Genomic DNA, 25,939 nt, shown 5'->3' on the forward strand with positions numbered 1-25,939 from the left:
GAATGTGTGTATGGGTTACTGAAGTCAACTTTTCACTGCCTGGAAGCATCCAGTGGTGCCCTGCAGCATAACTCCACCACATGTGCAAAACAGACCTGCCATGCATGCTATGTCACACAATAGTATAGTTATAAAACAGTTACAGCAGGGTGGTCTCATGCAGGGAACCCAGGCAGTTGCAACTGAGACAGACGAAGAGTCAGTGGAGGAGCCACTAGCAGGGAATGACCATGCCAAACTGAGGTTTTCACAATATTGCATGGTACTAGCAAAGAGGCAGCAGATAGCACAGAGCTTTACAACATAAGTAAACCAGAGCTAAGCAGATAAATGCAGTAAATATGATGCATACAAAAACACCAGACTATTCTTACCCATGCATAAGCTGTCTACACTGTGCATCAGATGTAGTCAGCCAAAATAGCAATGTACAAAGGGCAGGGCACAGTTATCATTATTTGCATAGGTGGGGAAGGGTGTACAGGAGTGCATATCTTTCACAGGGAAGTGTGTGAGTGGGAGTGCTGAGGTGTATAAAAGGAAAAGGTGCTTTAAGGGAAAGGGTCAAAAATGGTATAAAGGGGTTAATGTCAGGAGGGGCCAGGGTCAGTGGTTGTGTGGGATGTGCTGGGAGTTGTGGTGGTATGTGTGAGTTTCTGCAAGAAAACAGCCTCAGCACATGATGCAGTGCAACTCCATGGCTTTCTGGGCATATCAAGTGCATGTATGATAGTGGGTTTAGCTTCCTGTACACTCACCCTAACCCATGATAGCTAGTTGTACGACAAGTTGCACCAGCTGTCCCACAACCTTTGCTAGATGTCAGTATGCTACTTGAATGTGACTGGCATCTGCAAGAGGCTGTATCTGCATGACAATAAGCATGACCATGGTGACAGCCTCTCCTGGGTGAAGATATGTCCACAGCTGATGTTGGTGTGGAAGTATAAGCAGTGCGGGAGCAGGATTTTGCTTGTTGGCTAACATCTGTGGATGCAGCAGATGACCAGCCTTAAGGATGGCCCCTCAGCCCTGATAAATGATCACAGAAGACACTGCATGTTTCAATGTTTGATTCATGCTAGTCAGTGGATGACACATACAGGTCATGCACTCCCATAAATCAACATGCACATCCTGGAGCACCCTCACAACCTCTGCTGAGGCTCTGGTGGAACTCACTTGTGCATCCACAATGGTCATGCAAATGCAATGGGTTGCAGTTACTGACAGGCCAACCTCAGGGGAAGCCAGTAACTATACTTCTGGCAAGCATCAGTAGCAACCACCTTGTGTAGACCATTGGGTCCATAAGAGGTAAATTCAGATGTGTTTACTGAGGGCCACCACACTTGCCTGATCTACAGTGTCAGTGTCCTCATCAACCTGCCCACTCCTAGAAGACACTGTGTCCTGCGTCTGGTCAGGCATAGAGACTGCGTCCATACTCTGAGGAGGGAATGTGATGGTCATACTCCAAGTGTCTAACACATGGACTTTCTGTGCAACCCCTGGCTGTGCCAGCTCACCCCTATCATCATTATCAGAGGTAACAGAGCCATCAACATCAGACATGGTAGTTCCACAGTGTTGATGACAAATAATGATTCATCTGTGTATACACCAAACAGAACAAAATGTATCCAGTGAACATAGGACACAGCACAATAACTACACTTAGAAACTCATGCTACAACTATAAAAATATGACATTGAGTTATAACCCTGCCCATACCTTGTGCAGATGGATGATGTAACTGCATGGCAGATGTGTCTATATGCAAGAAGTGAGACAGATATTATAAACTGTAATGTGACTAACCTGTAAAAATGGGTAATATAGTGATAGTATTACTTCATACTTGGGGCACCATCAGCTGAAATTCTCTGGTGCCTATCCAGATCTGCCCATCATCTAGCACCACACTGTGGAACTCTGTGGGGGATACTGCTTTTAACTGAGGCCAGGAACTCCTCTGCATCCATAAAGGGTCATTCAGGAGATGGTCTACAACCTGCCACCCTCTATTCCTGTGCTATTTCTTCTACTCTGTGGGTGACAGCAAGGATTGTATCAGTCACTTTCTGGAGGACCATATCATAACACTTGAATAGCATAATTATTTGAATGCACAGAAAGATTATTGTCTTCATTTCCATGCGTTGTCTACCTCATATATTTTCATTTTCATTGTGCATCTTTTAATTATTATTGCTGTAGTTTAGCTCCAGTGGAAGCCAACATTCAGCACTGACACATGCTTCATTGTCTTTATTATTGTTGCATTTAGGTGCACTTAAACTTAATGACATGAATAAAAATGTGGTGCTGATTGAAAGCAGTATAGCTTTATCTACAAGACTAACCCTGACCATACAGTCTAAGCTGTCTTCTGTTATCAGTTGCAAGCATTATATTGATATTGGAGAAGACTGCCCTTCCCAAATCCATTAGAGTAACCATTAGCTCATTTCTTAGGACAAGGTCTAATGCACATCAGTCAGTAAGCCTTAGTGTCACAGTCCGATTCTTATCGACATATGTACTTTTCTTTTGAGGGAAGACACTTTCACTGACAAATCCTATTACTGACTCCTTCATAAATCATTGCATTTGTTTGTGCACATTCAACAAGATAACACAAAAATAATATGCTATCTGCATCAAAAACTGTATAATTTAATGATTAACAGGGAAGTGGAATTTATACATGCCATGATGTTCTTACTTACATTTGGTTGAGAAAGATACTTCAGTCTCCTTTAAACTCATCTGCATGTATTTACTACACATGAAAACTAAAATGAATTAATTCTTATGACATTCTATTCCAATTTACAGACATGAAAGGAACATATATGGTTAAAACAAAGACAATTTATCCATGATTCTATTTTGAATTTTAAGTTACTTGACTATAAACATGATCTGTAATGTCGCCATAACAGCAAATATTTAATAATTTCTTAAAACTTTAGACCCAGTGAGGACTACATGGTGGTAATTAGTTCCTGATGACATAAGCAAGATGGGAAATATAGCTGATCATCAATCTACTTATGTTAGTATCACCACAGTAGTTCAGATATAATTGTCACACACGAAATCTTGTGTCTATGTGTTATAAATAAAAGCAGTCTTTTACTGGCTCTGTATTTCTTTGCTATTCCATTCTGTTAATCACCTCTGTACTTTTAATAAAGAACAGATGGTGAGAATAAACACCTCCCAATTCTTATTACAAATCTAGCAAAGACCGCTTATTAGTAAATAAATTCCCTTTCTTTCTTAAACATATTTAATCAGACAAAAGTGTCCTTTGTGTATGTTATGTTTTATGAATGTTTGGTGGGTACTATTAAAGCATAAATAGCTCTCAGTAAAGGTTTAATTTCTGTAAATATTTGATTGTAAAATTCCATCACTATCCCAGTCAAGCTTAAAATTTAAGTCATGTATAGAGTCCAGCCCCACTTGGTTTGTACATTGGTATATAAATTCTTTGAATTTGTTCACGTGTATTTTTACTACAAAAGAAGAGTTATCAATGAACCTTGAGCAAAATATTATCTTATTTCTGAATATCTCAGTAGTGTACAACCATTATGGCTGACTGTAGATCTGCAGATATTATCTGGAACATCCTGCCTGTTTTATTTTGCAACTAGCTGCATCTATTTGCTTACACATTTTCATCCCTCCCAGAAAAAAATATAGTTTTTGTGTTCTGCAGGGGCATTCAAAATGGCACTGAACAGGTGGAAAAAAGGTAAGGGTGAAGGTATGTAACAGTTAATTGGCTCTCAATAGGCCATATACTCAGCTTTCATCAACCTTCTTGAATATAATTCCCTATTCGGTATTTCCAAACAGTTGTCACAACACTTTCTCACTGAAAAAACAAAATCAAGGGCCTGAATCACAAAAAACTCTGCAGACCATCTCTAAGCCATCTCCCTCTTCTCAGTAATATACAGATTACTAAGAAGTAACCTCTAGCTCACGTATAGAGCCTCAGCAGACCCTATCCTTTCAGATCTATTACACATTCACAGGTCCAATGGTAGCATAAATACCCATTGAAGGGATCTCAGTCCCTTTTGCAATATATATATATATATACGTATCCCACCAACATGTTAATTTTATAAAAGAGAGTACCTCTTCTATGGAACATCAGGTGAAGTACTTCTATTACTCTATCCAAATGTAATTTGGATGAATGGATGGGTAACTGCAACTCATTCCCAGTTTACTCCTATATCCCTCATGGTTAGGGGCAACAAGTAAGTGTCTCAACATATCATTGTTCTGCCTGCCACTGAGTTATTTGTATGCAAAATATAAGGGCTAAAAACTACCACAGGAATTTAAGACTAGGCTTCCTAAGATCCTCATAGATAAATAGTCTAATAAGTTCCTATGAATCTACAGACCTAGGATTGGAGAGGAGGTAGAATGTTAAGGCTCTTAAAAAGGTGGATGAGATAGACTTATTTTCTCCTTCTGTCATCAAACAAATGTAAGCACATACAATGAAAATTATCTTTTACACTGAAAAGGTTTCCTTTATTTCATATGGATGTCATATAATTAGCAAATGTATATGTAATTGCTAATGTATATTATGTCATGATCCATACGGATCACCGAATGGCAACATAACTGAAACAGATTCGGCCGGGCATACTTGCACGAAAGTGCTTTTCACCGAAAGGCACTTTCACGTAAGTATGCCGGTTGCGGAGATCGCACTACAGTGGGGATAAGGGAAAATTCCCTTTTCCCCACTGTAGAGCGACCTCGGAGTGAGAATATTTAAGTAGGGGAGGTGTGGGGGGTGCAGGGGGGCTTGCCCCCCTGCAAAAACATAAAAGTAATGTTTTATTCTTTTTTGTTTAAACACACTTTAACGAAGGCGCTTTTTCGGTAAAAGAGTTTTCATTAAAGTGTGTTCGGTGATTGTGGATTCGGACTATTGAACTTTCGGTCAATAGTCCTAGATCCATTATTTCATGTCTGTTTATGTGTATTGCTAAATGTCTTTTTTAAAAATGCTTGTAATATATTGAAGCTTTTCTCCCTGGGCTCCACTGAAAAGAGTTTTTTTTTTCAATAAACCCATTCAGACAAACCTGAAAAGCAAAATATGTTCATAGGTTTAAACTAGGCTAATGATTATGGGGACCTTTTTAAGCCTAGCCATACAAACCAAACATATCTGACAAGTTTAGGGATCTTAAGGTTTTTCTAACGTTATTAAAATTAATGTTATAGACTAAGGTTATTCATTCCATATGTAGGCTAGACTTGGGTGTACAAGCATTTACAGGCTACCTCTGTCCATTTAGGGATATAGGTGCCAGACCAGGGCTGAGTCTCTGATTCTCTAGTCACTGGTCTAAATTACATTTGAAATGGGTTAGGGAATAACTCTGCTTCACATGGAAAGGAAGCCTGTTGCAAAAAGGGTTATTCTCTCAGGTGCATTCCGGTCTTTTCTGCATATCCTATTTATGTCCCGAGTAAGGTTTAAGTTCTTAGATCGGGTGTTTCTGATGTTATTTGTTTTGCAGGTATGCAGAAGGTCCATCAGAGTGGTTTCCAGTAATGCCTTATATGCCAGGCATAGATCACCCCTCAGCAGTCTGTAGGAGACTGAGTACATGGATAGAAGTTTGAGACAATCCACATAGGACATGTTGTTTACTCCCTTCATACTTTTTTTAAGGTATCTGTGCAGATGTTCCAGTTGATGCATGTGCCTGGTCAGGTACATACCGATGCTGGTGTTGTACTCAGTACTCAGTGATTTGTCTGATGAAGGACAAATACAGTGGAACAATGACTTTCTTGGACCTAGATATCATACTGTTGCTTATAAGTTGCACAGCACAGCATGATTTCCTTAATACCATAGACACATGATTGTAGAAGACCAGGTTGCTATCTGCATGTGTCTCTAAATCCATGACTACTAGATCTACTCTTAGGGGTGTGTTATCTCTGAGGTAGTTTCCTGGGGTAGCTGATTTCCCAAGGGGTACTATTACGCATTTATTGGTATTGAGTTTTGTCTGAGTCAGCTCATCTTAAGGATATTTGTATCTTGGTGGGATTCCATGACTGCACCTAGTTTGCAATCTTCTGTAAACTTTGTCAGCCAGAGGCCCTTGATATTGGCCCTGACCTTCAAGAAGCAGATGCCAAAAAGAAGCAGAAACAGCACAGACCCCTGAGGGACTCCACTAGTGACCTCCTCTTTGTGAAGGTGGACCTCCTAGCCTAACTTCCTTGGGCCTAAGAGCCAACTGGCTATCCAGCATGTGACATACCGGTTTATGCTTAATCCCATGAGTTTCTTTACAAAGCCCATGTAGGATGTTTCAAATGCCATGGCCAGGTCATGGGAGGATGTCTGCACTGTTTTGACCTCATCCACTGCCTTGATGACCTACTCAATGAGGTCTACCAGGCTGAGTAGACATGATCTCCCTTGACAAAACTAAACTGGGTTGGATCCAGTGTGCGTAGGTTTTCTACATCAATATTAATCATTTCCATGACAATTTTTTCCATCGCTTTGTATATGAGACTAGTCAGACATATGGGTCTGTAGATTCCAAGGTCCATAGAAGGCCCATCATTTGCCATCACCACTCCAAATGGAAAAAAAAGCATAAATCTAAGTTGTTCATTACTGATCAAGAATGGATGCAAGGAAGTAGAGGCTGATTAGAGTACACCTTTGCAGCTGTTTAAGTATAATATTCTGATGCATTGTGAGGGGAATGGAGGAAGCACTTGAAGAGAATAAGGCAAAAGACATGTTAAGTTTGAAATGAAAAGGTAGGTGAGTGAACACTAAGAGTCAACCACAGGTGTACTATAACAGTACAGTATGTCCCTGCATTTTAATATTCATATTTACAAGTGCTCAGAAGTTTCTAGTACCTTTGGTTAAGCAGCAAGACAGCAAGGGAAAAATGTCACTCCTCTTGCTGTTGCAGTGTTGAATCAAAGGCATTGCAGAGCATGAAGTATATGCTAACATAAACACAGATGTAAACACCAGGTGCATATGGAGGTAAGCATGTAATTAAATAAAGAATTGTAAAAAATATAAACACCATGGTACACCTGGTGTATGCCTGCCTATGGCCTTTGCAGCCAAATACTGGTTGGGTAGATTTCTTATAGATTTCTCATGCACTGAACTTTGAAATTCAGTGGTCATTACCAGCTGAAACTTATTTTAAGTGAGGTAGCACAGTAAGAGATATGTAGAGAATTTAAACTGCTGGGACAGATTTTATGTGCAATCTCTACTGATTGTTTTGAGTTCATTTAATCTAATACAAAGAGAAAAGAAAGTTGCCTACTGTATTCTTACCTCAGTGTCTTGCCAAAGACAAGGCTGCAAAGTGTTTCTGTGTCTCAGATAAACCTGACAGAAAATAATTGCCTTAAATATATGAAACCTGGCAAAAACTGAAAACAAACGCACAGGAAAAATATGGATACTATATTGGTAACATACATGAAATACATGAAACATTAAAAAAAACTAAAGAATGCTAAGGGTCTTAGTAAACAGAGTACACTGATTTAAAAGGACAAAGCATGCCGGGTATCAGTACTAGGGCTGTTCCTTATAACAGGCACAGCAAAAAGTCTGGAAATAAGTCTGCTTTTTACTTGATGACATGATGTAATTCAACATGACATATACACATAGAACTTTAGAAAGGATGCAAAGAGACCTATCATGATTAGATAAGTGACCTAAAACAGAGTAGCTGAATTTTAAATGAAAATTAAATGCAAAATAATGCAGCTGAGAAGAGGAAGCAAAAACTCAAGCAAGCGGTAAAGTGATATACGGCAACAGGAAAAACAAGGAAAGGAACCTGGAATGAATCAAAGGAGATTACCTAAAGGTATGCAAGCAGTGTACAAATGCAGCAAGGAGGGATAGCAGATTATGGAAATAAATAGGAAGGACTTAAGTAATTAGCAAATAAAGACATTGTTATCCCTCTGTATAGATAGTTGGAAACATCACCTCTGACATACTGTGTACTGTATTGAAGAGCACATCATTGTAAGGGCAGAAAAAATAAGTGGAAGTTTAGAAGAAGGAAACAAAGATAGCCCCTAATCTACACCAAAATCACACAGAGAAAGAAGAACTTAACCTGCATGGCCTTGAAGGAAAAAAGTCAGCAGGCATAACACAAATATTTAGGTACCTTTAGAGAAGCTTTAGAGAACACATAGAATCCAAGGGAGGATCATCTTTCAAAATAACATGAAAAGAATACAATAGCTCCCATTTTGAAGTTACAAAGTAGATAGCTCAGGTGTGCAGTGGAAAAACATACTTTACAAAAAGGCGGTGGATGACTGGAATACCTTAGCTGATTTAAACCAGTAAAGAGATTCAAAAATGCAGGAAACACATCTATGACAATTCTAATGAGAAATGAAAAAAATGAAGAAAGGTGTTGGTTAAGTATGCCTTGAAGTTTGATCAGTAGGTTTGCAAAGGCAAGCTTGGTGAATGGAGTGGTCCTTCTGTGCCTTTGGATTCTGTGTTTCTGAATATGTTTTTGGGTATCTATACATGCATAAACCTGGAGCTTTTAGATCCCTTTCTCTTTCAGTCATTTTGGGATTTTAACTTCTTTCTTAAACTGTTCTGGCGAGGCAGCAGCCAAAATTCAGGACTGCATGTACGAGCTGGCTAGGTTATAACAAGTGACCATAACTATTCAGTGACTCAGTGGGACTTGCATATGTCATTCTGTCTAAATTGCGTATTTCTACAAGGAGATGAGACTTGAACCTAAATTGGATGACCTTGTATAGGAGAAGAAAATGAAGGTTATATATTCTCTTGGGCAAGTCTGTGGAAAAAAGGTGCAACTGAAAAAATGGTAACATTTGTATACTTGTGATAGTGTAGTCATTCCTAACCACAGTGCCATAATGGAGATGTAATCTGAAGAAATCCATAAGATAACTGACTATGTTCATAGGTTCATAGATAAGTACTAGGCTAGCTGTCCTTGTGGGTCATTTAAAGAATAGACAATTGGTGTTAGATTGGCCTTACCCATCCCATGGTCAGTAATTACAGATTACCCCAAGTGAGAATAACTGAGATCATACCATAGACAGTTGAGGTTACCCATACATAGGATAAAGCATTTAGGAGCAGCATCTGTCCATTAGTAGTACAGGGGGGCAGTCCTGAGGGTAAATTTTCTGTTTCCCTTCCATAGATTCAAGCCAAACTTGAACCGGGACAGGGATGAGCTTTGTTTTATGTGGATCGGGAGTCTGTTCAACAGAAGCAGTATTCTCTGCAAAATAAACATGTCCCTCCAAACCATTCTGTTGATGTTGTGGAAGAGGTTTAGATCCATAGACCAAGTATTTCTGATGTCATTTGACTTGATGTGCAGTAAATCCATCAGTATTTGGTAAGAGGATGCCTTTTTTCCCCGACACATGCCACCTCTTAGCAGTCTGTAGGATACCGAGTAGAGAAACGGGGCTTTGAGTCAGTCCAGATAGGAAACTTGTAACACCAAAAAATGAGACCTATTGTGAGTGCAGCTGGTTCTAAGACCCATACATTGGGGAAATACATAGATTTTGCTCTCAAGGACATTTTAAAAGGAGAAAGACACGTTTGTATAGACTCCTGGCATTTCCTGGACAAATTGAATAGTGTAGTGTTTCAAGACAATGTAAGTTTTCTTACCGTGGATGTCACTAATTTGTATATTGTTATCCCACACACCATTGGGTTGGAGTGGTTTGAGGAGTTTTTGTATGACAGTAAACTGTTTAATAACAGTGAAGTGGCAGTTTTAGGTGACTCTTATGGAGTTATTATTAAAAAATAGCTCCATTTTATTTTGATGGGCAATACTTCCTACAAAAAACAGGCATCACCATGGGGGCCATATGTGCCCCTGTGTTTTGCTAACATCATCACGCTTATGTGGGAGAGAAAGTACTTGCTTAATTCTGAGTTTCTGAATAAATGGACAGTTTATTTATAATATAGTGATGATTTATTTTTTTATGGAATGATACAGGAGAAGATGTTACTACTTTTTTAGATTACTTGAATAACACCACTGACTTCTTGAAATTTACTTCTCTCCACAGTGAGTCTGGTATTAATTACTTAGATGTGGACATTAAAAAATGATCTTGACAGGAAATGTTTTGTTAGTAATCTATACAGAAAGCCTACTTATTGTAATTATTACATTATGAAAGCAATTATCCTGTATTTTTAAAGCGTGGTAATGTAAAGGGACAATTTGTGAGGATTGCCCGGATGGTCAGTACAGAAGTAGATTTTCTTGTACAATGTGAGATTCTTACGGAGTTGTTTTTGCCCAGAGGGTATCCCACTACTTTGATTTCTACAATACAAAATGAGATTGTCTGCAAAAGAAACAACAAGAGTATTTTGCCCATTTTGGGGGTTAGTACTGGGGGGAACACTAAGAGTATTTCTTGGTACAATAATAATAAAACTGATCCCTCTAAATATTTCTGTCCCTTCGTGACTATGTTTTCCAATGACCATCGAAGCATTTCTTTGATCTTGAAAAAATTATTGGCAGCTATTTTGGAGTGACCCTGCAATTTCAGAAAAATTGGGTGACATGCCACAGATAGTGTTTATGAAAGGTTCCAGTATTAAGCAATTACTTGAAAGATATACTGGTAATGACAGTAGTCCCACTAGATTTTGGACTAAAAATTGTGGTTGTTGTTCACAATGTCATCTGGTCAAGAACTGTGAGTACATGAATGTAAATCCTATTTCCATCAAATCCAACGGTAAATTTTCTTGCAACTCTGCAGGGGTTGTTTATGCTTCCTTATGCCAGAACTGTAATGGTTTTTACATTGGGAAAACTAAAAGAAGGTTGAGGGACAGAATTTATGAACATTATAGGGATATAAATAATGGCAATAGAAATAATGCCTTATTTAAGCACATAGATAAATTTTCATCATATAGCTTCCTTTTTGCAGTTGTTGAAGCGGTCAAAAAGGATCCTAGAGGAGGTCCCTAGGAAGATTATTTGGAATTTAGGGAACTGTGCTGGCAGATTAAACTAAATGCCTGTGCCGCCCCCCCCCCCCCCCCAGGCCTTAATGACTACATCAGTATTGGCAGCCTACTCAGGCTGCATTCTTATAATGTTTAGTTGTACTGCTTAAAGCAGAAAATGTAAATGGAAATAGTGTACACTTATGTGTAGTTAACACTAGTATTTCTTATTTGTATTTTTTAATTAAAGATTTCACCTTTAAGAATTTATCTGTGGATTCCTTGTAGATTTTAATTAAGAAAGTCTGCTGACAATTATTGTAACAACTAGTTTTATTGATTTGTTAAGTCATGTGTTTTCACAGTTTTTAGTGTATTTAATGGGAGTGTTTTTGACTTTTTATCATTCTGATGAAGTCTTTTGTTATAATCTGACGAAAGCACTTAATAAAACCTTTGTTTCACTACCTTGGTGAAGTTCCTATGGTACTGTGTTCTTGGCTGGGCTCTATTTTTGGTATTACAAGTTTTCTTCATCCTGGTTCCTGGTTACAGTCCAGATAGGACTTATTGTTTAGGCCTTGTATCCTTTTAATAAGGTATCTCTCTGGACATTCCAGTTGTTGCATGTATCTGGGCAGACACATGCCAAAGGGGCACTATATTCACTGATTGGCCTAATGACAGTTGAGTAAAGAGGGACAACAACATCCCTAGATCTAGACACAATCTTTTTGTTTATAAGCTGTGCAATATAGAAGGAATTCTTATGACAGTGGACACATGTTGATTGAAAGTTAGGCCACTGTCCACATAAGCTCCTAAATCTCAAACAAATGCATCAACTCTTAGTGTTGTATTGTCAATGTGGTAGTTCCCTGGGGTAGATGACTTCCCAAAGGATACGATAATTGATTTTTTTTTTTGGCATTTAGTTTCAGTCTATGATTTTGGCATCACTTATTTACTTGGGACAAACCTTCCTGCGGGATAGCTAAGCCATTTGGGGATTCAATGACTGATCCTAGTTTGCAGTCAACTGCAAACTTAGTCAGCCACACCCTTTTGGTATTGGGTTTTTCTTTAGAAAAGTAGATGCCAAACAATAGAGATACCAGCACAGAACTCTGGGGGACTCCACTGGTGAATGGTCTCTTCGTGGAAGTAACTGCCCATATTTTGATTTCCTGCATCCTATCTGTGAGCCAGTTGATGATATTTCGGGTGACATAGAGACGTAAACCCAGTTTATTTAACTTTTTTTAACTATGCCTGAGTGGGGGATTTTGTCAAAAGCTTTGGCCAAGTCAAGGTATGCAGTGTGTACCATTTTACCTTCCTCAATTGCTGTGGTGACCATTTCAAAAATGTCTGCCAGGTTGAGTAAGTATAAGCTACCCTTGATGAATCTAAACTGAGATAAGTCCAGTGTTTGGAGGTTCCATATGACCTAACCTAATTAGTTCCTTGATAAGTCTTTCCATGGCTTTGCATATGATGCTAGTCAGACTTACAGATCTATAATTGCCTGGTTCTGTAGAAGGTCCTCCCTTATGCAGGGAAATAACTGTTGATGTTTTCCATTCACTGTGTACAAAACCTGTATGGAGGCTGAGGTTGAACGGTGTTGTTAGGGGTTGGCTAAATCATGCTTCATGCTATTTAAGATGCATCCAGGGATATAGTCAGGACCCCACTGATGCAGTATTTTTAGCTTTTGATAGCAGTTTTAGAACTTCGTCTTGTGTGATAGTTGGAGGTGAGCCAATTTCAGGTATACCTGGAGGAATAGATGGAGGGGAGAGAGGGGTAAAGTTAGAGACAAATTAATCAGCCAGTAAGTTGGCTACATCTTCAGCATCAGTGTAGGCAACATTATTCATAATCAGCTCACTGCACTGCTAGTATGGAAGGCATTACAGCTGAGTACAGTTGGGATGCTGTCTGCCATTTAAGTCGTGTGTCACTCACTACACAGATCTCAATATGTGAACATGTGGAAAAGAAGAGACTGGTTGAAAATGGGGTTGGCTAATGAAGGAAAGTGCATGAGTATGCAGGATGATTCATGTGAGTATTCCTGTCATTAACAAATGAATAAAAACATATATTAAATTACTGCTGAGGGAATTGTGTTTGGTGAAGTATAAATTTAAAAAAATCTCTGTTGGGTGGTTCTAAATGAAAGGGCTGTCATCAGAAGAAATGTAGAGAAAAGTATGAACCTGGTTTACTTGTTGACAAGGACTAAGAACATTTTAGAATAATAGAGGAATATAATGTTTCCTTTTCATTACTTCTTTTAAACAGAAAACTGATTAAAGACAAAGGTAAGCCAACAGGACCATTACCTGTAGTCAAAGGCATGTCTTACCTAATTCCTCAGAAACAAGCAACCCCAAAATTTCTACGTACCATCATGCTGGCTGTTGCAAAAAACAAAGGTTTCAATCTGTTAAAGAAACAGAAAGAAGAAGAACACGAGAAGGTAATGAAAATCGATAAATATATCTTTATTCATTATATCATAAGTGTATTCCTATCTAACAAAACAAATAGATATATATATCACTAAAGATCAAATGCACCCAATGTCATCATGCAAAATGTCAACATAAAACCTTTGAAAATGCTGATGTCAACACACAGCTATGTATGCACTGAGAAACAGCCTTGTCACGAGCAAAATTTGAAGTTAAAAAACAAATGAAAACTATTTTATGCAGGGGGTTTGCCACACCCCCTACTAATTATATATACTAACTCCAATATTGCACAAACGCAGAGTAAGAGCATATTCCTCAGCCTCAGAGAATAGTGTAGCCTCAGACACCTGTCGACCAACTGCTTAGTCGATCATAAATAGTTGACTAAACAGCTGTCGGCCAAACACACACAGCCTTTGGAGTGAGCCCATATATATATATATATATATATATATATATATATATATATATATATATGTGTGTGTGTGTGTGTGTGTGTGTGTGTGTGTGTGTGTGTAAAAATGCACACACACACGTATTGTGTGGATGTTTGTCCATGTATATGTCTAACAGGAAAAAAAAATTAAATTTGACAAGTAATATAAATTAAAAAAGAAGGGAGCTGGTTCATTCTGCAATAATCCAAACTATTTTTTAATTATTTTTTGGTGGTTGCCTTAATGGTTAAGGTGTTTACCTCACACAAGGTACAGGGTTTGATTCTCACATTTGGTCACTGTCTGGTTATTGGCTAAGAATGCAATAGTAGACTGATTCCTAGTATTTATCTATGAACAAGTTCCCTCACATCTCACAACCATTTAGTTGATCACAGTGATCTGAGCCCCATTCATCCTCTTTAAGATGACAGCAAATCACAGCATGGTCCTCATGCAGGCAGCCATAAGGGGATTTTCAGTTTAGAATCCCAGTATTCCTTGACATGCCACTGCTCAGGGGAAAGGATGCACAATGAGCAGAGCAGTTAATCATTACCCACTTCCATGAGTGACATAGTTCCTCAGGTAGTCCCACCCCCCACCCCCATTCCAAACAGGCAACTCCAGCCTAGGTCCCTGGTCTCTACTAGATATTCATTGGTGGGAGACACACACCCCGCAACATGTAATTTCAATCTCCACCATTAGAAGAGATAAGCAGGCAATGTCTCTTTACTCCTATCCCTAACTGATGGGCCCCCCCTAGTGCTATGAGCCACTACCTGAACGTAAGTTGGCTGGGTTACATTAAGAACTGAATCTCTCTACACCATGAAGGCAGCCTACTGTGTCCCAACTAACAAATTCTGACTTACTGAATCACCACAGTTGTCAGATAAACATCATGTAACATGGTTGATTATATGTGTTTAATGCACTTTGCATCCAGTCGCATAGACGCAATTAGTGGTGTGTATGTGTGTATGTAAGAAGTAGGTAGGTAAAGTAGGGGTGTGTGTGTGTAGGAAGTAGGTGTGTGTGTGTGTGTGTGTGTGTGTGTGTGTGTGTGTGTGTGTGTGTGTGTGTGTAAGTGGAAGGTAGGAGTTTGTGTAAGAGGGAGAGGGAGGGGTTCATACCTTGCAATTATCCAGATTTGTGCCTCATATTTTTGGTTTGTTTCTTATAAAATTGTGTTTTTCTGGCAAATCATTGAGGACTGAAGTCAGAAAATAATGTCAGACATTTGAGTTTTAGACTTCATATCTTCAGAATATGCATACTAATGCAAAACTTGTTCTATCCACATTCTAAGGAGGTAGGGGGATGTATGTGTGTGTCAGATTTTCACAGAATGTCCAGATTTTTGCCTTATATTTTTGGTCTGTTCCTCATAAAAATTATGGTTTTTTTTTGACAAATCACTGGGATGAGCTAAGGATTAAAATTACTAAATAATGACATGCATTTGACTTTCAGACTTTGTATCCTTCAGAAAATGCATTCTAATACAAATCCTGTTATTCTAGCAACTGTGTCCCTAGTTTTGGGCCTTTGTCCCCACAAGATTATAACAGGCTTTGTCCAGATTTCTTGTGCTAAGAGATTGAAAGGTATGTGTGTGTGTGTGTGTGTGTGTGTGTGTGTGTGTGTGTGTGTGTGTGTGTGTGTGTGTGTGTGTGTGTGTGTGTGTGTGTGTGCGTGTCTGTGCGTGTGTGCATGTGTGTGTAATATACAGCTGTCCAGGTTTTTGCAGAATGTCTGGATTTTTGCCCCATATTCCTCCTAAAAAGGATTGAAGTTGCTAAATAATGACAGACATTTGAGTTAATAGACGTCATATTCTTTAGAAAAATGCATACTAACACAAATCCTATTATTCTAGCAATTTTCTAAATTCATGAGAGCAATATTTATAATCTGTCTGCTGCTGAGTTACAGATTTATACTCTAGCAATGGATCAGCTGACTATTGCTGAAATAATATAATTTATACTATGAAGTATTCATTATGAAAACTATTCTTAATTATGACTTCTGAATGTGCTCATTTATGTTGTGGTGGAGGATGCTTTTTATGTTAGTACTATATATATATATATATATATATATATATGGGTCTACTACTAATTACCGACACGACGATTCCCCGACGGAAAATTCACCGACGCCAGATGACCGACACCACAAAAAACCGACAACGCAAAACACCGAACACCATTACACCGACACACGGAACGTAAACAACACGCGACACTACATAGCATACACACTAGCCCTGACCCAAACCCTAACCCTAAGGTCCGACACTATCGCACACTTCACCTACCTGCACCCTAACCCTAACTCACTTACCCACCCCTAACCCCAAGCTCCGACACTACCGCACACTTCACCTACCTGCACCCTAACCCTAACTCACTTACTCACCCCTAACCCCAAGCTCCCACACTACCGCACTCTCCCTACCTGCACCCTAACCCTAACTCACTTACTCACCCCTAACCCCAAGCTCCGACACTACCGCACACTCACCTATCACACACCCTAACCCTACATCCCTCACTATTGCACACTTACCTGTCCGCTCCCTACTCCTAAATCCCTCACTATCGCATACTTACCAGGTCGCGCTTACACATTCCCCTTGTCGGTCTTCCGGCTGTCGGGATTCCAGCGTGTCGGTCAACTGCGTTGTCGGTCGTTTGGTGTCGGTAATTTCTTTGTCGGCGAATCGGCGTTTCGGTAAATAGTAGGGGACCCATATATATATATATATATATATATATATATATATAGGTTCATAGATTAGTACTAAGCTAACTGCCCTTGCGAGCCATTTTAAGCATAGCCAATTATCCCTTGTATATTAAGAATAAGGAAGTAGTTTATTCAGTGTTTTATCTTCCCCACACAATCAAATCAGTAGACATTGATTATCAGGTATATGTTGGAAACTAATGAATATATTGACTTCTACTGATGAAATACTCGAGGGAGGCAAATTAATTGTGTCAACTGCAATATAGACTGACTCATAAAGAAATGTTTAACTCAAGACAACTGTGTCATGCTAAGGTTATGTTTACACTGACTTGTTGATTATAAATGATGGTTGGAGTATATGGATTTGTGCACTGGGTACTAAAGGACAAAACTAGTCATTCAGGGGTGGTATTATCATGAAGGTACAATAAAGGGGTTCAGTGATTAAATCTCAATCTCAAAGAGCCAGAGTTTGGGGTTAAATCCCAAATATCCATGTGGAGTTTGCATGCATGCATGCTCTCCCCATTTCTGTGTGGTTATTCTCTGTGTTCTAAAGTGAACTTCTATTTTTCGAACACACACACACACACACACACACACACACACACACACACACACACACACACACAAACACACACACTGGTTGACTAGCTATGCTAAAGTTTCCTCCTCTCCCCCCACACATATATAGACATATACAGACACACACGACACACACAGGCATATACAGACACACATACATAGACATATGCAGACACACACATATCTATATCTGGATCCATGTCAGATCCACGAAAACCCACATTACCGACGACCGGATCACTGAGACGAGATCGCCGACACAACACATCCCTGACAAAGCTAAGTATATGTATTACGGAATGGAATTTATTCCTGTTTCTGTAATACAGTTAAAAACTCAACAGAAATGTGTATAGCAGGGGGGCAAGCTCCCCTGTGACTCCCACACCCCCCTACTTAAATATACCAACTCTGAGATTGCACCACATTGCGGAAATGGGAATACATCCCATTATGCACTACTCACCATTGTCGGGGATGTGTTGTGTCGGCGATCTCGTCTCAGAAATCTGGTCGTCGGTAATATAGGTTTTCGTGGATATGACATGGACCCCTATATCTATATCTATACCTATCTATTTATACATAAATTACACATTGGTTTACTCCCTGTTGGTCAGTGGTACTTCAGAAACATATGTGTTTGCATCTCCTGCTGATTCCTATGGACCACAATGAATAATGGCTGTCCTTTTGTTGCTAGTTTATACAATTAACAATGCAATTTTATAACTTTAGCTGTTCAACACTCATTCAAAGCACAGTTACATTTGAATCTATCACACGATAACTCCTATTGTTATGGTCAGCATTGCAACAGCTCAAGGTCAAGCCTTTGTGCGTTGTTTGTTTAATGATCTGATGATATTTGTACTAGCAAGCAAACACATACAACAGTCTAAAGTTTACAATGACCAGTCCTCAGCCCATGATTTTGTTTTTGAAATTTTCTTCAGTTTTTATTGAGATGCATGCTATGATAGCTGAGTTTGTCTTAATGTTTAAGAAGATCCAAGCTAGAATATAGTTGTAAACATTTGGTTACTGTACAAAAAATTATTACAAATGTAAGGAAAGTATTTAATTGATTTATTAACACTCAAAAATGTGACAAAATCTAAGCACATAGAAAACCATTGAAAAATCTGACAACATTGAAATTAATTTTTCAGTGTTTTTGCTGGGGGCATTTTTCAATGTTTTTGCAGGGGGCATTTTTCAATGTTTTTGCAGGGGGCAAGCTCCCCTGCACCTCCCACATCCCTTGCTAACCATATATACCAACTCTGAGGTCACACAGAAGTGGGGAAAGGGCATAAACCCCTCCTTAGCATAACTTCAATTTCGTCAGTCTTTTTGAAGAACAGTCTTACTCCTTTTCAGTGTCAGTCTTATTACTTTTCAGTCTTTTACTGTCTCTTTTTTTAATTGTCGATCTAATGTTGTTTCAGTAATTTTAGGTATATCCATATATATCTCTAAATGGGAAGCATACATATAATTGAACATTTGTAATGTCAGATGTTTTTACAACAGCAGAAGTAACTGAAACTCATTTGATTGCTCCTACAAGCATTAAGTGTACATGATCATGAACAGCAGGAATTGGGAAACTTGCCATTTCCCACTTCGCAGTGATCTCAGAACAGATATATATTATTAGCAAGGGTGTTCCTCCCCACATAGGGAATGCAGTGGTCCTGTTCTCTGCAAAAAAAAAGGTGAGTGGTTTTTTTTTCATTTTTTTGGCTTTTCATCTTTTGGTATTGATATTTAGCTATTTGATATTATATATGATGTTTAAGAAGATCCAGACTAGAATATAGTTGTACGCTTAATGTAGGTTCACTGACAGGAGGCAGCTTGGAAGTGGATGACATGATGATACGGAGGAGGCTGGACATCCTATGTATCCAAGAGATGAGATGGAAAAGCAGTGCAGCAAAGCCACTTGGCTTGGGATCAAGACTCTACTACTCAAGTGGAGGACAGGCTAGAAATGGTGTAGGAATTGTGGTGAGAGAGGGGCTTCAGAAGGCAGTGAGGGATATCATCAGAATTAATGACAGACTCATGCCAATCAGACTCGAGCGTAATGATTGGCAGTATTCATAATCTCATCCTATGCCTCACAGCAGGGTTGTGATAGTGATGAAAAGAGTGCATTCACACAGCAGTTGCAGGATCTACTAGATAAAGCAGGACAACATGAATTGGTGTTGATAATGGGTGACCTGAATGCACATATAGGGACAGACAGAACAGGATATGAGGACTGCCTTGGTCCACAAGAGTGGGGCAAAGGCAGAAAGAGAAGCCATTCTAGACTTCTGTCTGGCAAATGGCTTGATAGTAGCCAACACATGGTTCAGAAAGAGAGAGCGTCACAAGATCACATACAAGGGTAGCCAACATGCAACTCAGGTAGACTTCCTCCTACTAAGGAAAAGGCACTGGGGTAGAATCCATGATTGCAAAGTCATCCCCAGTGAAACAGTCGGCTCACAGCATAAACCACTAGTTGCCACAATCAGCTGCAGACAGTGGTCAGAGAAGGCTCTAAGGTCAAGAGCGACCAGGCTGAAGACCTGGAAGTTGACTGGAGAGAAAGTACAACAGTTCAAGGATTTACTCAAGGCTCTAACACTTCAAGAAGAGGAGGAAATAGGTGGAGTTGAAGAAGAGTGGCAGCGCCTAAAAACAGCATTTGTTAGGACTACAGAAAAGATATGTGGCCGAGCCAGGTATGGAAATAAGGTACATAAGGAAAGCTGGTGGTGGAATGCAGAAGTCCAAGAAGTCATCAAAAGAAAGAAGGAGTGCAGGAAGAAGTGAGAGATAGAAAAGACTGATGAGGCTAGGAAGGACTACTGGCTGGCTAACAAAGAAGCTAAGAAAGAAGTTGCAATAGCAAAGAACAGAGCATCGGAGGCACTCTACCAACTTCTGGAAATTGACTCAGTAAGGGGCACAAAGGAACTATATCAGGTTACAAGGAAAAGACAGAAAGATAAAGAAGATAGTCAGACACCCTTCATAAGAAATGCCAGCAACACCCTGCTCACCAGTCCACAGAACATTAAAGGCAGATGGAAGGAGTATATCCAGCAGCTTCTGAATGAAGAAAACCCCACAGCAGCTGTACTGCCCCAGAAACAGCCTACAATGAGAGAACAAGAGGCGTCCATCTTAGAAGAAGTAAGAACAGCACTAAGGAAGATGAAGTCAGGGAAAGCAGCAGGCTCAGATGAGGTCACAGCAGATATGATAAAATGCTGGGTGAAATAGGGGAGAAATGTCTCCTGAGGATACTAATAGCAGTGTGGAGAGAGGTTTATCCCAGATAACTGGAGAATATGCATACTCGTGCCAGTGTACAAGAACAAAGGGAACATCCATAACTGTGGGCAGTACAGAGGCATCAAACTCCTACCATATTGCATGAAAGTTCTGGAGAGGGTGATTGATAAACGGATATGCAGAGTAGTAGAATGTAAAGTGGGAGATGAGCAGTTTGGATTCAGATCAGGATGCAGCACAACTGACCCGATGTTTGCATTGAGACAGATACTTGAGAAGAAGCTAGAGATGAGGAGAGAGTCCAACTGGGCATTCCTAGACTTGAAGAAAGCATATGACAAGGTCTCAAGAAAGCTGATCTGGGCAGTACTGCAGTGGTTTGAAGTCCCAGAAACATTGGTAGAATTAGTGCAGGCTATGTACAAGGACTCAGTGACTCAAGTACGAACAGTGTTCAGCCTCACAGAGGGGTTCCCAGTGGGAGTGGGTGTACACCAGGGTTCAGCTCACCCACTGCTGTTCATACTGGTGATGGACTACATTACCAAACAGGTTGGAGGGGACAGATCAACAAAGCTGCTTCATGCAGACAATGTGGCAGTACAGGCAGACTCTGAGCTAGAACTTCAGCAAAGGATAGGAGAATGCACTGCAAATCTGAAGACACATGGGATGAAACTAAGCACAGATAAGACGGTGGCAATGGCAGCGAATTGGGGAAATCAGAAGAAGCTGAAAATATAGATAGAAGGGAAGCTAGTGGAACAGGTATACATCTTCAAGTATCTGGGAGGGGTGGTTGAGGAGAAGGGTAGTCTGAATGAAGAGGTCAAAACTAGAATCAGAGGGGCTGCAGCCAACTGGCATAGGGTATCAGGTGTAGTCTATGACAGAAGAATGCCAAAGAAGCTGCAAAGTAAGGTGTACAAGACAGTGGTGGACCAGTACTACTGTATGGTACAGAAACCTGGACAGTAAAGGTAGAACAGTTGAAGAAGCTAGAGGTGATAGAAATGAAGTGCCTAAGAAAGGTGGTAGGATGCACACTGTGAGAGAGACAAAGAAATGAGGACATAGGAGCAAAAGCCAAAGTAGCTCCAATTGCAGAAAAGATCAAAGAGAACAGATTATGGTGGTTTGGGCATATGTGTAGAAAAGTAGAAGACAATCTGGTGAGGAAGATTTGGGACAGACAGGAAGAAGGTAAGATGAAGTGAGGATGTCCAGCAAAGAGGAGGATGGGTTGTGTGAAAGAAGATCTGCAACACTCAGGCATGAGTGTTGAAGAAGGCAGGAGTGTGGCACTGAATTGAGAGAGTTGACGACAATTAACATGATACCTCTACCCCATGTAGAAAAAATGGGAAAAAGGGGCTGATGATGATGATGATATATATATATTTATATATATATATATATATATATATATATATATATGTGTGTGTGTGTGTGTGTGTACACTGAGTATGCAATATATAAACTATCCTGTACTGTAGGTATAGGGAACAAGTTTTAAGATGAGTGGCAAAGACAAACATCATGAACCAAGCTCCATAATCCTACAGTACAAGATATTTCCTGAGTCACACAAACCAGAGGCCTCAAATATTTCATTTTCCATTTCCTTTTTATGTTACAGTAGCATTTTAATTTGACTTCAGTATGTATGTTGATTGCCTAAGCTTCAACTGAAAAGGACTTTAGTTAGTTTGTGGAGGTTTTATGAATGGATTTCCTCATGAATGGCTTTGTATTCTGGTTCTGCAGAAGAAAATAAAGTGGCACAAAAATTTGTCTGGTACATCTTACCTGCCACCTACCAGAAGATGCTGAGTTTGGCCAGACTATGTAAAAACAGAGTATTCTTATCTAACACCTAAGAATACATGAGTCGTGGGTTACAATGGCAAGGAAAGTGAAAGGAGAAATGAGAAATGAGCTATGCTTGCCGAGTACTGTGAAAGAAGATGATACAAAAGTGACCTTAGTGTTCCTCAACTGCCTGCTACATGTACTAGCAGAAGTTATGGAAGGTAAGAGAGAGAGAGAGAGGAGTAGAAAGAAACAGAGAGAGTGAGAGACAGAGAGAGAGAGAGAGAGCGGTGACTTTTTTATCTGCCATTTAGGAATATTAGAGGAGTGTGAAATATATGAAGAAGTTGTTCAGTTTATGGCTTTGAAAAAAATACGATGTGTCAGTTTAATATTTTTATCTGTTACTCAATCAGGGAACAGAGGAGACAGAGATAAAGAGCAGATATTTTTATCTGCTGCTAAACTACCCCCTCATTGATCTTATCATCTCCAATAGCCCAAACACAATCTCCAACACCATAATTCACTCAGTCTCAAGTAGCAATCATTACTCCATCAGTTTCTCCATGTTATGTCCGTCTCCCAAAACAAAACCAAAATGAACCTCCTTCAGATCTAAATCCACAGCCAATATTGCAAAACTGTCATCTCTCTCTTCCCATGACTGGACCCCTTCTAGATACCACAGATCCCAGCAAAGCAGCTAAACTCCTTACACACACTCTCTCTCCAGTCTATAAGACAAACACTTTCCCTTAATCTCTACACTTTCTAACTCCAAACTCAAAAAGTGTCTAATCAGTGAATTAAAATCACTCCTCAAGCTCGGTGATGAATCCTAGCACTTCTGGAAATCTAATCCCACTCCAGCAAACAGTGAGCAGTATACAAATCTTAGAAACCTGGCAAAAAAGCCATTATAAGACATAAAAGTAATTTTATGATACACCTCCATAACTCTATGAAATACAGCCCTGGGAATTTTTGGAAAGAAGCCAATAACCTCAGAGGACATAACCTGCCTCACACTTCTACAAGTACTTTGGATGTCTACAGACACTTCAGTGACCTTCATAAATGTGCTGCAAACAGCTCCACAAATGCTTCCTCCTCCCACCCACAATATCTTCTTTTTTTTATTTCTGGTAGATCACATCCAAAGACATTATTCTATTATCCCTTTTCTGGAACAAATAAAGCTGAAAGGTTCCCCAGGTATAGACAACCTACATCCAGGGTTATACACCACCGTCATGATGTCATTGTTGCACCCCTAAAATGCATTTTTAATCACCATGCCAAAGTTATGGAAATGTGCCATAGTAGCAACCAATGCCCAAACTAAGAACAACCAATACTCCCATCACATAACACTGCATTTCCATCCCCTCAACCCTATGCAAAATCTTGGAGAAAATTCTCTACCTTCACCTCACAGAATATATTACTAAATACCACCTTCAATTACAAAAACAACATGACTTCTGGTTAGAGAGGAGCATTGTCATAGCCAACTGGTTTTTGACAGGTATAATTCTTGGGTTAATTGAAAAAGGCATGTTATCTGGTATGATTTTTACAGACCTTACCAGAGCCTTTGATAGAGTCATTCGCTCCTGTCTTATAATCCCAACTTTCAGAAACAGGCATTAGCTCTAATGGCATCATGTCATTCCAAAGTTATCTGATTAACCACCATTTCTCCATGAACTATAACTTCTGTACCTCTCTCTTCCTCCTCTTCACTACTCAGAGGAACACCTCAAGGATCTATTCTTGCCCCACTTTTGTTTTCTGTATACATCAGTTGATTTTCCTTACCTTTCTCTCCTCCCATACAGAGATGACATGGTCCTGTACCACTCCAACCACTCCCTCACTACCTTACAGCACAATCTACAATCTGAGAGTGGATTACTGCCAAAAACCTCATACTAAATTCATCCAAACTAAATCTGTGCTTCTTGGTGCCAAACAAAAACCTAGCAGATCCAAGAAAACTTAATCTATGATCACAACAACCATCCCTTAGAGCAAGTCTCCTCTTTCAAGTATCTTCATCCCTGGTTACACCCCTCACTGAACTTCCACCTGCACCTTGATAATACACATAAAAAATAATCCCCTAGTGTAGAATAGTGTATGTTTCAATATATATTTAAAGTGTACAGCAAATGCAAAATCACTGCGCCAGATAAGATCCGATTCCTGTTCCAGCCAAGTAAAATAAAAAATTCAAACAGGCAAAGAACCAGCACGGGATAAAAACAAACACGTTTATTAAAATCCAAATTCTAAAATGTGTAAGCACTTCTGCTTAGCCCCACTACGCTTCATCAGACATAGCCACATCAAAATAACTGCTCACTTTTAAATTAAAATACATCCATCATTTCATTGAGCGAAGGGAGACTCGCGATATTTTATGAAAATTATTGAAGTTTTATAAAGCATACAAGTTTTTTGTTATATATTATACTGACATATATGTGTATGTACATTTTTTTGATATATTCGACTCTGGATAGTAATAGGTTGAATATCAAGCAATGTAAAATGATGGCATACACATACTTGGTTTTACGTAGTGAGACTCAGTAGTTGTTAATTGGTCACAGAACATGATTGGATGTATTTTAGTTTAAAAGTGAGCAGTTATTTTGATGTGGCTATGTCTGATGAAGAATAATGGGACTACGCAAAAGCGCTTGCACATTTTAAAATTTGGTTTTTAATAAATGTTTGTTTTTATACCGTGCTAGTCCTCTGCCTGTTTGAATATATTTAAAGTGTGTTGAATAAACAAAGGAAGAAGGCATTTTCGTGTTAACTTGCATGCTCATACAGCATATATTAATTAAGCTTTTATTATAGTGATTGGACATTTAGAGTCACATGCTGCAATTACATTTTAGATATAATGCAATGTGGAAAGGGTGGAAAGTAAGGAAAGAATCCCCATTCAAGTGTAGTTTGTTTATTAAGTTAAGTTCAGAAAAAAATAAATTCTGCAGTGAAATGTTTGTATTAAATATGAAGAACCAGAACCACCACTTATTTACTCCAGTTACTTTTTTGAATCATGTAAGTAGAAGATGAAATAGCAAAAAAAAAAAAAAAAAAAAAGTAACCTGACTTTGAGAATAATGGTTGTTGTACAGTAGGGGGAGCACCAGCACAATGGAAGACTTAATAGCTGCCTAGAAATAGGAAGTTCATTTAGCATAAAGAAGGTATGTCCTTGCAGGTCATATAATATTGTTTCAAATAAGTCATAAAATATGCTTACTGCAACAGTAACAAAAGTTAATGTTAATATTTTTAGCTAACATTACATACTACATAGGATTGCCACCTTTCCAGATGCACACAGTGGAACATTTTTTATGCAAAAGTGTAATTTCAGGACAAAGCATGCCCATACCCAGTGCAAAGGACTAGAGTTTGCTTTGATGGCAAA

The 25,939-nt window shown here is 39.1% G+C and overlaps 1 protein-coding gene across 1 annotated transcript in view; it reads left to right on the forward strand.

The window, feature by feature from the left end:
* Positions 1–25,939, forward strand: part of CNGB3 (cyclic nucleotide gated channel subunit beta 3) — an 812,110-nt gene that overhangs the window by 741,596 nt on the left and 44,575 nt on the right. The window contains exon 17 of the mRNA XM_044065779.1: positions 13,401–13,578. Coding sequence (XP_043921714.1) covers positions 13,401–13,578 — 178 coding nt within the window. The remainder of the gene's footprint in view (positions 1–13,400; positions 13,579–25,939) is intronic.

This window comes from Protopterus annectens, chromosome 3.part0 (genome assembly GCF_019279795.1).
Source record: "Protopterus annectens isolate FY-2018-M chromosome 3.part0, PAN1.0, whole genome shotgun sequence".
Classification (NCBI taxonomy): Eukaryota; Metazoa; Chordata; order Ceratodontiformes; family Protopteridae; genus Protopterus; species Protopterus annectens.